The following is a 17,005-nucleotide window of genomic DNA, read 5'->3' as shown; positions in this document are numbered from 1 at the left end:
CCCCCCCTCCCCACCCACAGCCCCACAATTGATCCCTTATACCACCCCTCCCCTTCCCCCCAGAACCTGTTGAATTGGCAGCTAATTAGTAAATGTAGATTAAGCAGCCAAGTCACTCACTTCCCAGAGTCCCTTGCAGCCTGATTGTTTCTAAAATGGAGCCGCTGCAGCCCCCCCCCCTCTCTCCTGCACTCACAGGTGTAGGTACACATGCCCCTCCTCTTGTCAAGGGGGCTGTTTCCCATCATTTTTCAAGAAGCTGAGGGAGCCGGCCTGTGGGGGGCAAGCTCTCACTTTCCTGTAATGGAAACAATGGCATCGCACGGGGGGGGGAGGGACAGGGTGCAGCTGGTGGTATCCTGTTGCCTCCGCTCTGCTTTGGGAGGGAGGGGGGGAGGCTGAGGGGACCCTCCACCTGAACCAAGCCGAACCCCAGCTCTTCTGCTCCATCCTCGGCCTTTTTGCGCCCCCCTGCCCCCATTTTCCACAACTCGTGTTGATCTCAGGACACAGATGAAGGGGAAAGTTAAAACAGACATGCAATGTAATGTGACACAGTGCCCCCCCCCCCCCCCCCCCCCCCCCACACACACACACACACACACACACACACACAGACGCAGACCCCTGATATCTCTATCGTGGTGGGGGTTATAAGCATGGGCGACCATTTCTGGCTTCATCTCTGCTTTTGGGGCTTCCCAGCAGCGTGTGGGTTTGCGCCTCTTAGTAAACACGTGTGGGCGTCGGCCTCGTTTGATTAGTTGATTGATCGATTCAGGGTGTCGCTCATGGGGCAAACGGTGCCAGGCTCAGCGGCGCTTTAGTGGGCAGCATGTGCTCCTGTGTCTTGGCAAGGCTCGGTGGTCCGGGGGGGAGGGAGGACACACCAGTAAAACGGACGACCTCCTCTGCTTTTGTCTCATGCCCCCGCTGACGGGCCCCCGCCCGGCTGGAGTGGAGGCAACGCTCCTCCAACAGGCTCAGCCCCCCCCCCCCCACCTCGTGCAAAGTCTCAGGAGAAATAAAATGAGGGGCTCGAGACGGGAGCCTGTGCATGTGTGGATCTGCGTGCAGGCAGATGTGGAGGCGGGCTTGAGTCCCCCCCCCCCCCCCGCCATCAGTGACATGACCACCAGCGTCTTGCTTGCATTGGCAGCCCTGACCGCATTGAATAAAAGATCCACCCTTGCGCCTGTTTAGTCAGGAAGGCTGCTGGTGTGTGTGTGTGTGTCTGTGTGGAGGGGGGGGGGGGTGCTAGCCGCATGTATAGCCGGTGCCAGAGCCGTATGGAGCCTGCCGGGGATTACGGCACATTGTGCGCGGCGACAATGGGCAGCGGGGCAGGACACATTCACTGGCCCCCGCCTCCCCGCATAACAAGTGCCGCTTTGTCCTTGGTGCTTGGCCACTTCCCAGGCTCCCGGCTGCTGCACCTGCAGCCGCACTGTAGCGCCGCACTGTAAATAAAGCTCGCGCACTGGCTTTAATGCTTCGGGGGAAACTTTCACCCAAGTCCTAGATCTTTACGCCAATTTGGTCCTGCTTCTGCTATACGGTTTCAAAAAAACCAATATTCCCCCCATCGTTAGGCTGCTCCTGGCTGTCATGTGATCCACACGTCGGCCGTCTACGTAACTGGTGACCTCTTGTGGCGGCCTTGAAATGCCCCCCCCCGCAACGGGATGCGAAACTGAAGCCAGATTATTCCAAACCCAGTGTTGATGTATTGGCCCTCTGAACCATGTCCAGGGGTGGCAGCACAAGGGCGGGGTTGTCCACGGGGGGGTACATGCATTTTTGCGTGTTTCTGTTATCAAGTCGTCACCCTGGCTCTTTACCTGTGGAGGAAGAGGAGGATGAGGCACGATGGCAGCCACTGGAGGGCGATGGTGAGTGGCGGGAGGGAGGGTAGGGACTGCTAGGGGTGGGGCAGCCGGATCGTTTAGTGTGAGCACTTTAAATGTGCCTCGTTAATGACCCTGGAGAGGCAGGTGACGCTTCTGGAAGGAGGGGGTGTTTATGTTCAGGGGTCTGCCCCCCCCCCCCCGTCTCCCGTAATGACTCCTCTGCTGCTCCTAGAGGATCTGCATTGTTTGGGTACACCAAGCCCCCCCAGTAAGGGGGCACGACTGCGGTGTCCCTGTGGTTCGCTTTTTGGGGCGTGGGCCTCGTCACTGCCGTTACCCTTGGCGTGACTCTGGGGCGTGCCGTGTCTCTCTGATACCCGCCCAGCCTGCTTAGCGCTCCTCCGCCGCTGCTCCCCATCGCATGTCGTCAGTCGTTGTGTAATGTCTGCCCCGCGTCTGCAGCCCATTAATCCCGGATGATGTAAGCGGCCCGGGCCGGTTTGGAGCACGTGAGGATCCCAGCGCTTCGCCATGCGAGGAAATCCCGCCTCCGCGATGAAGGAGAAGCTCGGCGACTGATTAATATCCGCTGTGGCCCCCCCAGCTCTGTTTGTTATGCCCTTCAGATATGTGTTAAAGACTCAAACAGTGGGGGGGTACAAGCTGCAGTGCAGGCCACCGCGGAGAAGGTCCGCCTCACAGCCGGGAGGTGTGGCCAGGGTGGGGGGGGAGCGGCAGTGCTTTATCAATAAGCACAAGGTCAGACAGGCACCACGCGTCTCGACCGTGAGGAAGCTGCTCAGGATTTGTTGGGCTTGTAGCGGCTTAAAGTGACACCGACATGTCCGTGCGTACAAGCCTTCGGAAGGGGAGAGAGCCCCCTGCTGGAGCCCCCTGCTCACTCACCCACCTCGTGGCCACTCTCCACAAAACACTCTCACACCCCTCCTGTACATTTACTCACTCTTCACCCCATTTTGGCGAATAAAAAGCAAAAATCATTTTTGTTCTTGCTATCAGCCTTATTGTTTTGTATTAAAACCCTGTTTGAGATATTTCTGAATGAATCACTTTTCATACCTAATGCCTGGAAATGCTCTGAAGGGACCTATTAACGTCTGTTTGTGTCCATCCCTTCTAGAACATGAAAGTCAGTGGATTTTATCGGGGTTGACGTGATGTGATGCTTTTGTATTTAATCACGCAAGCATACATGTGCTTTGAGCTGGGTGAGGACAGGGGTGGGGGGTGTGTGTGGTGACGGGGGGGGGGGGGGGGCAGTGCCAAGGGGTGACACAAAAGCTCTTTTGCAGCAAAGTGGAATAGATTACTTACCCCTGTCCAATCCAGCGGCAGACCTAAGTGAGCATTATCATTGCCGAGCAGCAGTCTCCAATGGCAGCGTACGTGGGATTCTCAGCGACGCGCTCTGTTCTGGAATTTGTCACCGTGTGATGGCAATAAATACAGAGGCTTGGCAGTGGGGGGGTTGCTCTTCAATTTCTACCTATTAATTCAGAAGCCTGTCGGCTTAAAGCCGCAGGAGCCCGTAAATTACCGGCAGGCCGCATTCGGCGATATTTATTTGACGCAGAATGCGGCGGTAAATCAGGGCGCCAAGGCGGAATTGATAACCCTGGACGCAGGGTTGCCGTAGTTTTTACTCGCGATGATGTTGCGGCACGGGTGGCGCTCGTAACCTTATTGTTAGCGCGGGAAATATGGAGCCTGCGACCGGATCTGACTCGACGGGCCGTCGTGAATCAGTCTTTTTTTTTTTTTTTTTGGCACGTTTGCTCTCGCCGAATCTCGTGGGCGTGTACGCGTGCAGGATGTCTTGCGTCCGGGGTGGAGGGGAGTCTCTGAGTCTCTGGCCCTGTACAGCGGCCGTGAGGCTGTCGACTCGTAAAGCTGCAGGAGGGGCGAGATTCCACCCTCCCCCCCCCCCCCCCCCCCATCCGCCATCATGGTCACCTTCCCTGGACGGTGTCACCGGGCCCTGATCGGACCTGTCGAGAGTGTCATCGAGGGGAACGGGATCGATGGTGTCTAATTGCGAGCTGTTGCCCTGGAGCAACATCATGAGAGGGTTCCTCAGCTAACAGTCTCTCTCTCTCTCTCTCTCTCTCTCTCTCTTTCAGAGCACGGGAGTTTAATGGCTTTCAGGTAGAGACCAAGGCGGGACAATCAAAATGAACTCGATTCCGTCGATGGACAGGCACATACAGCAGACCAACGACCGGCTGCTGTGCATTAAACAGGTAAGAGGACCTTGTACTGCTGGTCACGTGACTTCTGTGGTCAGGGAGGGGGTTTATGGCACCCCACGGAGATTTGGGAAATGGTGTCATTTTATCTTATTTGCCAGTCTGGGTTTATATTCTGACATGGATTTAATGCAAATACAATTTTTTAAGCCAGAGCCAGAATGGGGCTGGTTAATTAAACAGTCTGATGGTCGGATAATGAAGGCTTTAGACAGTTTGATGAGATCAGCCTTTCGGCATCATCACATGGGCTGTGCCCCCTCCCGCCCCTCCACCCCGGTAAATAACGCTAACTCTAATAAGTTAGCCTCTTAGCTTCTTCGATTATAGCCATAAAAAGGGTAGGGGGCTCATTCAGGCGGGCTCTGGATGCCCTCACCCTCCTGGGGCCCATTTATAACAGGAAGAGGCACAGGCAGAATCAAATGAGAGTGCACACATAACCCGGGGAGACGGCTCTTAGCCCCGCCCCCCGATCACCTGATAGGCCAGCTGTGTTTCTCACTCTGGAGGAGCTATGTCCTTTTAAAGGCGTATCGCCACATATCACTATGCGTGTTGTCTCATTCTCGGCATAAAAAATTAAAATAAATATACCCCACATCACCATCTCTGTGTCTGCAGGTATTTTCCCCCAGTTGTGTCAGGAATGCTGTTTTGGGGCGTCTTCCCAAACAGCTTTTGTGACGTGGGTTTAAGGGAAAAAGGTGCTTCAGTTGGATTTAGGCACAGACACAAGGAGAGGGATCCAGTCCCCCAATGCCTGCGGCTGTTCAGCCTTCCAGCAGTAATGCTGAGAGCTACGGCTCGTGTGAGTCAGCATCGCTACATATCGCTGTATTATAATGCCAGCGGTTCACTCGAAACGTTAAGGTGCACGCCTTCTGCCGCGCGACATGTCCCGGAGCGGCTGCTCGGGTTCGACCAGCCTGGAGGCGCAGGGGCAGGCCCCGGCTGATATCTGACACCACGGTCTGCGTGCGGGGTTTGCGTAGGCCTCGGCACACCCCAGCAAGGCCGGCCCTTAGCCCGGCGTTAAGGTCACAGTAATCTTGGGGTAGCTCTCGGGGAGGGACTCCCGGGCACTAAACAAACAAAGGGAACCCCATCTTTACTGTGGCGGGACCGGCGCAGCCGTTCAAGTCGCTGATGAATACGGTGCCGACCACTAGCACAGCGGCGTTCTCCAAAGTGAGAATGCCGAACCCCTCCGGGGGCCCCTTTAGTCACTCTCCCTGCAGATGTAGTCATCTGACATTCATTTATGCCCCCCCCCCCCCCCACCATGGGTTATTGCTGTTACTATAGACCGCAGCCATTCAGTGGCAAGCTAGGGAGCTCTGTAGCAGTGCGACAGGGATGGGGGGGGGGGGTGATTTAATAGTGGGATTTGTGCATCGAATCCCCCCCCCCCCCCCCAAAGATTAGCCGCCAGAGCACAGGGGTAGATTAAAACACACGGCACGTGGAAAAGGATCCAGTTTTCTTGGTCTCAGCCCATGAGTGTTTCAGAGGATTTATTCCAAGCTTGGGGAAAGGAAGTCGTTTCCCAGCACAAGGCGTAATTTCCAGTCCCCCGACGATGCGGGCTGTCACACAGACGTCCTTCTCGGCAGAGTTCTTACGGCGCCGAATCGGCTCAGACGAGGTGCCGACAGCTTCTCCCGGCTGAGCGCGCCGTATCGGCGGAGACCGCTCGACTTATGTGTAATTTACATAATTTACAGACTGTAGATATGGCACATGGGTAAATATGTAATTACAAAAATACACTTAATTGAATCCACATTCAATTAATGTAATAGCATAAGAGCGTTGAAATCGTTTGTCGGAAGCTGAAGCTAGCTGATAGCACCCCCTTTACGTGACAGACAATCGCAGATGTGATAAATGCCCTTTATATCTTGCCTGGTAGACCACCGGCTTATTTATTCAGTAGGTCAACATTTCCTTCAGAGTACGGAAGGAAGATTATTAGGCAGGATTTCGATTATTCAGGGGGTCCTTCTCCCAGGCAAATAGATTCCGGACGGATCCGCCACGGTCCACTTTTGGGATACTGGGTTTGAGAGCAGAAGGAACAAAATCAGTATTTAAGGAGAAACAGACTTGGAATTTTTTTTGTAATATAACTTCATTGTTAATTTGCACAGATATAGCTTGTCTGACGTTGGGAAAATTCTTATGAATGTTAAAGGGGTAGCATATTAGCGACAGTCGAAAAAGTAATTTGTAATCCTTCTGCACTTGAAAGTTCACCCCCCCCTGCCCTCCCCCCTCGCTGCCAGAGTCAAGGGTCTCTGGTGCAAATTCAAAGTGAAACCGACCAGAGCAGAGCCGCAGAGTCAAGTTGCTAACTGGATTAGTTTCGGGCTGTTTTTCCCCCCCTTTTTTTGTTTGGGTCCCATCTGGCCGGGATGAGAGGGAAGACGTCTAATCTGTCTTTGCTGGAGCAGGATTCCAGAGCGACTCGAACAATTAATCAAGTATTGAAAAGCAGTCATTACAGATTATATAAATTTAGAGGTTTGAAAGTTGTGTGTGTGTGTATGTATGTGTGTATATATATATATATATATATATATATATATATATATATATATATATATATACACACACACACACACACACACACACACACACACACACACACACACACACACACACACACACACACACATATATAAAATGCACTTCCAGAAGGAGTGATATCTCTGATCAGGCAGGTGGAATCGTGTAACACACACCCATGTTGACAGTGACTGTGTGTATTAAAGTCAGCCTGATCTAGAACCTCTGGTGCGGTTCCGAGACACTGGTTTGCTTCCCTTCATGGTGCTGGGGGCAGAAAAATATGCTCCTTCCCACAAATCCAGTGGCTGTTGTTCCCAAAGTTTCTGGGGTGGATCTTCCTCACCGCCTCCTCTTTTTTTATTATTTGGTGGGGGGGTGGCCTCCTTGTGATGGAGGAGGAACGTCACATCACACTGCATCATACCGCTGAACCTCTTGGTTCCGTACCCAGGCGCCCCATGTTGGGAGGGGCCTCTTCTCTCTCTGTCCGCCGGTGGGGCTGGTGGATCGGTGGGATTTGGCCGGCAAATCGGGAACATCTGTGACACGGGGCTGCCAGCCCGGCCCAGAATTCCTGGCACGCCATGCCGCATGGCTGGCTGAGGGAGGCGCTGGCGGGACCAGATCGTGGCGAGGGCGGAGGGAGGGTGCCCGCGTCAACAAGCTGTGGAGCTTTTTATCGCTCTCGCAGCCCCCTGTGTACTCCATCTTGCCTTCTCCCTCTGAATGCTGATTGTTCCAGTGCACAGTATCTAAACCCGGCTAAATTTAGCAGCGTCGAACGTAGATCGCCATTTTGTTTTCGAGACCTTCGCCGTTGCCGGCATCCACGCCACCTCTCGCCGCCGGAGATTCCCTCGTAGGGGAATGCCGGCATCGCTTGTGGAATAAGCCAGACCGGTTTCATCCGGCCCTTGTCAAATAAGGGCTTTGTAAATTGATATGAAAGCTTTCCCTTGTCAAGTTTTGAACTCTACTGCCCCCTGCAGGCGGCCTTGGAACGTGGGAGGCAGCGGCGACTCTGAGGGGAATTCAGGCGCGAGGAAGGGGAACGTGTCAACAACACGTCTCTGCCGAAATTACACACGGCTCAGAGGCTGCAAGATCAGCGAGGGGCCCCCGCGCCATAATTTTACACGAAATGTATCCGTGCTGTCAAACATTTTCAGAAAAGCAGCCGTCACAAGTGGCAGCGAGACTCTGGGTGTGAATTAAGACGGTTAGCGGGAGGAAACAGCGGTCCGTACTCCTTTAAAAGAAAAACGACGCGGTTGTTCCTCGGCCTTTGTGACCGCGTCACCTGAGGTCATGGGAAGACTGGATTAAGGTGGGTGAAGCGTGGCATGAAGGGACTGCCAAGGTCACCCAGCGCTTAGTCAGCCAGCCAGCGAGGCGGGGGCAGCCTGATCCTCGCGCAGAGCTGTCCGGGTGGCTTACGATGCCACAGGAAGTGACGTAAATGAGCGGAATGTCCCCGCCAGCCTGGGACGTGACCCAAAGTCCCTTCGCTGACTATCCGAGGTGGGTGGGACGGAAAAGCTTTGTGTTGGATACTGTTGTGTTCTTCTATAATTAGGGGCATAAAGGCGGCAGTGTGTGGCTCAGTGAGTTAGGGTGCTGTGTCTGTGAACGGAAGGTCACAGGTTCAAATCCCGGAGTGATGTTACCGTTGGGGCTCAAGAGCAAGGCCCTTAAACACCCCCCCCCCAATTGCTCCAGGGACCATCTGACCCGGCTTTCTCAATTGTGCATTGCTTTGGATAAAAGCATGTGCTAAATAAAGAAATTGCCATAATCCCTTGAACTACAGTGCTTGTTATAATTTATTTCGAGGTACCAGGGTAACACAGATTTCTAATTACAGGCCAGGCCAGGGTCCAAGGAAAACACAGGAAAGGACTGCGAGAGTGTGCATGAGTTCAGTTAATGAGGTGGTGCCTCTTTCTGTCACCCCCCCCCCCCCCCCCCCCCAGCACTTACAGAACCCAGCGAACTTCCAGACGGCGGCGACAGAGCTGCTGGACTGGTGCGGCGACCCGCGGGCCTTCCAGCGACCCTTTGAGCAGAGCCTGATGGGCTGCCTTACGGTAAGACCCAAACCAGCGGTGCCGTCCGCCGCATCACCGGGAATCCGTGCCAGGAGACGTCCGAATCCACCTGACGACCCTGTCTGTCGGAAAACCAGAGCGGACACATTTACGACACTGGGCTGCGCAAACAGAACTTGGGAATCGTCCACTGCGGGGAGCGATGCTGGATTTCCGTCCATTTTCACAGAATGTCCGTTTTCACTGTTCGTGCCCAGTGATTTTATGTGCTGGACGGAGTCGTTTTTCCAGTGCCTGTTGGGAGATTACTAAAGTGGCTTCCCAGTGATCTGGAACACCAAAAGTTTGAGCGTTTTGGCACCACCACATTAACGAAAGTGTGACAGTGACCTGTGTGTTGGTCTCTTCCCGATAAACTGATAGAGGCAGAAATCTGACGCTGACTGTACCCTGGGGATCCGATTTGCAGGGAGTCGAGCACTGGGGATCCAGTGTTGATTGCACTCTGGGGATCTAGCATAGGGAATCAGACCCTGGGGATCCAGTGCTGACTGTGCTTTGGGGATCCAGCCTGCAGGGAATCAGGCACTAGAGATCAGGCACTGACTGTGCTCTAGGGATCCGTTCCCGGGTCTTGTTCAGTTAAGCAATAAATGAGCTACAGAGACTTCAGTAATATCTGATTATTATGAATATCTGTCCCTGTGATTAGCAGCCTATCCTTTAAGGATGTAAAGAACATCTTTAAAGATCTTGAGTGAATGAAAATAAAGCTGCTGGGGAACAAAAAAGTCTTGAGCAGATTGGGAGCAAAAAACATTTTATTTTTTCAGTTTTAACTACCTTGGAACTGGTGGTTTCCTCAGATCTGTGCAGTATTATTATTACCACTTGTCTGTTTGTTTGCTGTTTTTGTCTGTTCAGTTCCCCCCTCCTTCCCAAGGCTTTTCACTTAGGCACTGAATAGACTGCCCTGCTATGCTGTGGGTACCCTAATTCCAGTCCCAGCATGCTCAGCTTTCAGATCCCATATTTTTACAGGAATCTCCTTTTACAGCTCCCAACTGGGTTTAGCCAAGCAGTAAAAAAAAAATCTCTGGGTAGGTCTAATCATCGAAAGCATAACATTCTGCCGAATGTTTGTTCAGTCACCCAAACCAAGACATTTAATCAGTTTTGTGTTCCTTCGTGTTCATTTCTTATTTCATATCTGTCTAAACTCGTCCCAACTGGAAGCAGCGTGATACAAGAGTACTGTGTGGAATAGACTTTTACAGTGTCGTTATAATATTTCGTTCTCGTTTTGCTTTTTGACGGCAGAAGCGCAGTCTCCCCTTCGTGGGCGAATAGGAGTTCATTTATGTTTGCTTTCCGATCGGAATGCCGTCCGCCTTCCAGCAGAGTTACACAGAGCCCCATTCTGGCAGCACACCTGGGCTCTGGCTCTCGATGGGAATTTCTCCTTTTAACTGCAGCTGGCGCGAGTGTCGCGCGGTGATTGGATCTCCCGAATGGAAGGAATCGGTTACTTTAAAAGGACGGCATTTGTAAGAAAGGAAAAAAAAATCCACCATAAAGCTAAGAATATTCAGCAGACCCGCAGTCGCGGGAGCAGAACGACGGCAGATGCTGGGTTTTGCGTGCGCTGGAGTAAGTGACGGACATTAGCCTCCGCTGGTCGGCGCAGTGGTGATAAGCAGCTAACGTACACGTATCCTCTGCAACGCGCAGCTTTATGTCAGTGATGCGCCGCTACCTTTTATTGGTGTCGGAAAGCATCGACGGAGTATATTTTCATACGATAATGTCACAGTAGAGTGCTGGGCAGCAGTACACATTGATTTTGAGTGCAGCAGTAGCGATTTCAACAAAAAAAAGCCTCTAGTCCGTGTCCCCCGCTGGTATGTAATGTGTATTTTAAAGTGAATGGGTTGCAGAATAACAGGGACGCTGAAGGGGGAGTTTGCCATGTAATGATTTATTGAGCCACTAGGGGCGTGTTCATGTCGTGTCACATCTCAGTGGGCTTCAGTATAGAGTGGTTTCTAATGATACAGATATTCTGTTTTTTTTTATGTAATCCGTATTATTTTCTTTAAATACCACTTTCTTGGAGTCAAGATGGTACGGTCGCGCTCTGACCTAATTCCTCATGCAGCGGCCAGTGAGGCTTAACAGCGAGGCCCTTGTCCGGCATCCCGGACACGTAATTGAACATCACGGTGCCGGTTTCGGCTTAATGGAACGGGCTGCACACGACACATTACCACGCCGGGAACAGGGTGACCCGGAAATGTGGCCGTCGTCAGATAGATAAGGAAATTAATATTACATAAATGATTATTAATAATAATAATGCCTGTGGCTGCACGTGTGTTAAGCAGGGAGTGTTTGCAGATAATGAATGGAGTTAAAATAGCATTAAAGAACCTTGCCAATGTTATTTATAAAGATCTTTGAGGTGAGGAGCTAGGAGTCGTGTCTGCAGCACTGGCTTTGCTCCCGCATTTCCTGAGGGAATGCTTTTGAGCATAATCCTCTCCACGGTTAAGTCAGGAGGGCTGTGCTGCGCGGTATCCGGGCTCTGCTGCTGCAGCCGAGCACCTCGCGTCCGCGCGTGCTCTAATAACGCCCCACACGCGGAACCGGCTCCTCCCGCGTGTCCCCACGGCTCTTACCGCTCTTTTTCCCGCGCAGGTGGTCAGCCGTGTCGCCGCGCAGCAGGGCTTCGACTTGGACCTGGGCTACCGGCTCCTGGCCGTCTGCGCAGCCAACAGAGACAAGTTCACCCCGAAGTCTGCAGGTAAGACTGTTCACCTGCGCAGACGCGGGCAGCTGCCGGCTCCGGGTTTCACACCGATTTACCTCGCGCTTCTCGAGTGACTCTCTTATGGCTCCTAATGGGTTTTATCCTGACCCTCGAAACTAACGTCTGGCACTTATTGTCCCTCTCTGACTGCCTGTATCGATGTTCAGTTTTTCAGAGATACGTATTTTTGTAATTGCCTTTTTTACATTCTGGGATTCGGTTTCCTGTAAATATGCTAACATCGGCTAATCTAGCGCTGGTGTACTCAAATACAATTGACATATTAGTATATATTATCATATTACTGGTTGTTAGTCTCCAGGCTTGGACAAAATTTGCGATTTGTCATTTTTACCCAAAATATCATGTTAGTGGAGTCAATTACAATATGATGCTGATGCCTAGTCAAAAAGCCATGAATCTTAAATAACTGCATGTACAAAGAGGCGTTTGACCAAAACCAGTTTCTCTCTGAAGGATTGTGTTGTTTTTAATGTAGCTTTTCTTTCTTGTACATCTGTGGATATCATCTTGGCAGATGGCAGCTTGCAATATTTAAGGAGCCGTTTAATATCTTTGTTATATTTTCCCCCTGACATTTCTAACGGGTGTGCAGTGGCTTGGAATTGACATTACAGTGTATTCTTTGTTTCAGATGCTAGCTTTAGAATGGCATACCTCCTGGTCTTCATAGGTGTCCGGCAGAATGCCTGATATCACATGTTTTCCCAGTTATGATGCAAGCTGGTGCAAAGTCCCTGTTTCCTAAGGTGGTGTAATTTTCAAACTTTGCCTCCGTGTGCCTGGTTTTCGTCGACATGGTCTTTATCTGTTGCCTCCCTGATTTTTTTATTTTTATTTTTTAACTCATTTCATTGCCATCAAAAGCAGCCTTTGGCTGAAAGACCAAAATAGGATAAATGAGTGATAAGAATTCCCAAGCAATGTAGACCTTGCCCTGATGCCGCTGTAATTCATGCGCCGATTTGAATCTTCAAGCTGTGTAGTTTGCTTTGAAGTAAAGGCAAACATCAGCTACATAGTGATTATACCAAGGAACTATTGATATTTTATACAAAAACAATTTCTAAAAACAAAATGCCAACAGATTTAAACATTGTGCTTTATACACTTGTGCATGCGTAGCTAATAATGATAAATATATGTAACAGTATGCAGCTTCTGTTAATCTGTTTATTATACGTATCTAATGCAGGTTACAAAGACTTTTACAAATACAAGTACTTTTGCCAGTTAAGTCTGTATATTCACTGCTAATTCTTTAATACAGTCTCTTTCCTCTGCCATGCCTCAGAATTTGTAGCGGCGACTTGCTAATTACCCCTAAGATGAACAGAGGTCCTCATTAATGTTTTTCAGATGCTATTCTTATGCATATTAAGCTGAACTCCACCCATCCTTCCCAGTCATGTGAATGAAGCAGGACCCCTGGGAAATGGCATTTAAGACACTCTGTGCCTTTATGCCCACAGTTCATTGTGGTTCTACTCATGGCGGCGGCTGTGATTGGGGCAAAGCCTTTAGTGACACTGATCTTTTATCTGGGAAAAAAAGAGACTCTTCTTAAAAGGACCTCAGGTTATTGTAACATTATGACATTTCCAAAAGTTGTTTTTTGTTAGGGCTGCGTGCTGCAAATAATATTTCTTGTAAAATCTCTGTAATTATAAATGTGTTTTTGTATTTCCATTCCAGTATTCTGTATGTGCAACTGGGATGAGCCCTACAAAAAAAAAACCCACCTAAATTTGCTAGACATCTGCCATTACAATGCAGACATTTAATGCGCAGATTCTCATGAAGTGTCCAGTTCTTGTCATAGATAGATGGACCATGAAACTGATCTGCAGTGTGAGAGTGTCAGCTGGACCTGCAGAATTTACCACTCCAGTTCAAGAACGTGGTTAACACCTAGCTGTTAACAGTACAGGGAACACAAATAGATGTTCAGGTGTCCCCTCTAATGGTTTGTGTTTTGATCTCCCTGTGATTGAAAGGCAGACCTGTTGAGTTCTTGATTCTGCTGTACATTAGAGTGTAATGTACTACATCAGAGTAAGGTCCTGTAATGAATAAAACATGCTGGTTTTCATCAGGAAACCTTATGTGTCACAGGTGTCACCATTTTCTGTCCTGGGCTCTACAAAGTCTTACATGGGTTGTTGATTTGAGTTAGCATTTAATGAACTACTGAATGCTTTAAAATGTTTTGTGGGTGTCGCTAATTGTCTGGATTGATGTAGTTTTATTGTTATGTTTGTTGTGGTAGTATCAAAGTAGTATTTCTGTTATTTCTGGGCTAGAATTAGCTCATTACAGTAACCATTTTGAAGGGGAATTCACTGCGGGCCAAATATCATCAGCTCGCATTTATATGCCAAGGTCCGTCTTATATGCGTAGTAATAATGCAGAGTGAGGGCAGCGCAAATGAAAGCTTGTGGGAAGCTACTTAGTACCATCGTTCCACAAGGGCATTGGGGGCCCAGCCGCAGTCACGGCCACACCGGCACCTCCCCGGAGCCCTGGCAGGAAGGTGGTTCTTAAAAGGCACTCGGTGGAGCCCCGGGGGCAAGGCTGTGCAGTGGATCCACCCGGCCGTTGCTGAGAAACCACAGCGGTCACATGACCGCCAGGATGGCGGCAATAGGTCGGACATCCGATATCAGAGACGGAGACTATATGTCTGTGATTCATGAAGGCTGCTGCAAGTGGTTCAGAGGCTCCTGGTGAACAAATCGACTCTGGAATGCATCTCTTACAAGATTAGTTAGGCAAAAAGAGCAGGGAAAGTGGAAGGTTTTAATTGAATATTCTGTTCTTTGCCTAATATTATTTTAACAATAATGTGTTTATCTTGTCTGCCTCATTTCCTGGACTGGGTCCAACAACAACAACAAAAAATTGCAATAACTTTTAAGGTCATGAGGAGTTAAGGACTTGTTTTCAAATCCTTAACATAATTAAGGATTATGGGTAATTTGGTTTTTCTATCCAAGTTGCAATGTTTTGTTTTATATTGTGTTTCTTGAGCTGACATTGGCTTATTAAGGAGACATTACATTCTGGGTCTTAGCTAGAGAAGCCTTGTTTTTACTGCTTAGAATTAGGGCTGTGCGATATGACGAAAATCTCATATTCCAATATGTCATCTCATATCCTGATAATGATATATATCGCGACTGCACCTCATATTTATGGATTTTTTTCTACAGATCAGCTGTGGTAGGAATTGGAGAAAAATCCGGAAATAAAAAGGAGCAAGGTCACATGTAACGCGGTCCACAAATAGATCGGAAATGATCCACAAATGTACAAAACCCTTTTCACGGGCACAAATCGCTGTGTATATCTGGATATGATTTTACACAACATGAATTAACAATACGTATTTGTGGATAGTGATGTTTTTGTGATTTTTTTTTCTTCCCTGCAGTTCAGATGTGGTAAACAGAGCCCCTAAGAGGTCTGGGTGGGAAAATATTTTTTACAGTGTCGTTATAATAGTTTTGCATTCCCTCGCAATACATTTCTGTAGCTAATAGTATCTGTACTGTGTCCATTTAAAGTACAAAAGACAGAATTAATGGACTAATAAGTATAAACCCAAGTGATAGACACATAACCAGTTAAGTGTGCTTTAAGCATTAAACTATGAGGAACAGTGCACACCATGTAACTTTCATATATGTGTTTTTATATGTATTTATTTAATAATTGCACTGATGTCTATTCACCATCAGTGACTGTAAACAAGATAGCTGGGCTATTGAACGTGAATTTCACACACAAACATTGCAATATTAATTCAAATTCGCCCGTAAAGAAATCTGGAAAACCAATGGGTGTTGCTTGCTTTTGTTGAACAATATTACAGCCGGAGTATACAGTTTTCCGGCTGTAATATCTGCCGAAATTTGTGAGGTTTTTCAGGTATATTTGTTTGTATATGCACACTTCACATTCAATAGCCCAGCAGTCTTGCTAAAGTCACTGGTGGTGAATAGACACAGTGCGATTATTAATAAATACGTATAAAAACACATATTAGTTACATGATATACATTGTCCCCCCATGGTTTAATGCTTAAAGCACACTTTATAGGACTTGTCTGTATTATTTAGGTTTATGGAACCCTGCCATCACTTTGTGGTGAGTTAACAACATAAAACTATTAAAAAAAATATTTTACGTATGAACTGGACAAAAATCTGCAAATAAATAGGAGGGAATCTTGAATGTAATACAGCACACAAATAGACGGGAAGTGATCCACAAATGTGCAAAACATGTTTCTCATGTAGAAATCGAATTTTTTGTGGATATGATTTGACACAACTCAAAAATATATGTTTGTGGATCGTTGAGTATTTGTGGATCATGGTACATATTTGTGGATCTTTTGTGGGTTTCAAATAATAAAGTCCAATCAAAACTTCCATACAAGAGCCACATCCCAGGTGGTGGCGTGTAACCTTGCAAACTGTCATCCAGATGATGAAAAAATGTTGCCATAAACAGCGTATTTTTGCGACACCACAAAATAAACGATGGAGCATAATATGAAACGATAGACGTTTTTATTTTGTGATCCGATACAAATCGTCATATTGCACAGCCCTATCTAGGATAGAGATTTGCTGCTGTTAACAGGAAAAGGTACAACAGCTTTAGTGTTTGGAAAAGTCATATCGCAGTTGTGTCCATTTAGTAGGTTTTTATTTATTATTTTTTATTGCTGTGTCTCCCCTGTACCTTCTAGTACATTTCCTCCTAACCATTGTAGATCCTTTTCACCTCAGAGGTTGGACTGGACGTTCCCTTCATGTCCCATGCAAGCTGACTGGCCACAATTCTGAGAACCATCACTGGACCAGGCTCGAGCCCAGTGCAGTAAATGTATCTGTAACAACCTTGTTTTTCATCAAGCGGACTGGGCCGATTGGCAGATGAATTAGCTTCTGCTGGGAGTACCGTATTAGCAAGTGTTCTGTTTATCCTAAGTATCGGTATTTGCTGTATCCATGGACACTGCCGAGGGATGTCGCTGCGGACGTTTTAACGAAGAGTGATGAGTGATGCTCGCGCTTAATGTGCGTTTGATAAAATCATTGATTATAAGGAGGGTGTAATGACGGGGAGGGGAGTATGAAGCAGGATGAGATGGGCTGCACTGGTCCCCAGTTCACAGGAATGAGAGAAAAATGTTGAGGTGTCGGGGGGGGGATGGGGGGGGGGTCGTCTGTTAAGCTTCTTTTCTTGACAGTCGGTCAGGGTTTAAGAAGGGCCTCTCGTTTAAAGAGGTGACTCCTCCAGACGCCACAGCATAGGAAGCACTTAAGCGGCTGTGATATCAGTTACTCTCGTCTCCGTCATCCCTGTGAGTATATGGGGGGGGGGGGTCCATCAGAAATCTGGCTCAGTCTGCGGTTTTGTT

At 48.7% G+C, this 17,005-nt stretch overlaps 1 protein-coding gene across 8 annotated transcripts in view; it reads left to right on the top strand.

Annotated features, from left to right (window-relative positions):
- Positions 1-17,005, top strand: part of zmiz1a (zinc finger, MIZ-type containing 1a) — a 112,891-nt gene that overhangs the window by 65,578 nt on the left and 30,308 nt on the right. For 7 of the 8 annotated variants that reach the window (XM_072703794.1, XM_072703797.1, XM_072703800.1 and 4 more), the window contains 3 exons: positions 3,992-4,111; positions 8,665-8,778; positions 11,437-11,542. In XM_072703794.1, the coding sequence (XP_072559895.1) occupies positions 4,043-4,111; positions 8,665-8,778; positions 11,437-11,542 (289 nt within the window). In that variant the 5' untranslated portion in view covers positions 3,992-4,042. Of the gene's footprint in view, positions 1-3,991; positions 4,112-8,664; positions 8,779-10,077; positions 10,390-11,436; positions 11,543-17,005 lie in introns of those variants that run through there. The other variant, XM_023808117.2, reaches the window with a different exon arrangement.

This window comes from Paramormyrops kingsleyae, chromosome 20 (assembly GCF_048594095.1).
Source record: "Paramormyrops kingsleyae isolate MSU_618 chromosome 20, PKINGS_0.4, whole genome shotgun sequence".
In the NCBI taxonomy this organism is placed as follows: domain Eukaryota; kingdom Metazoa; phylum Chordata; class Actinopteri; order Osteoglossiformes; family Mormyridae; genus Paramormyrops; species Paramormyrops kingsleyae.
The sequence above is the reverse complement of the archived record's forward strand: the minus strand, read 5'-3'. Positions and strand labels throughout refer to the sequence as shown.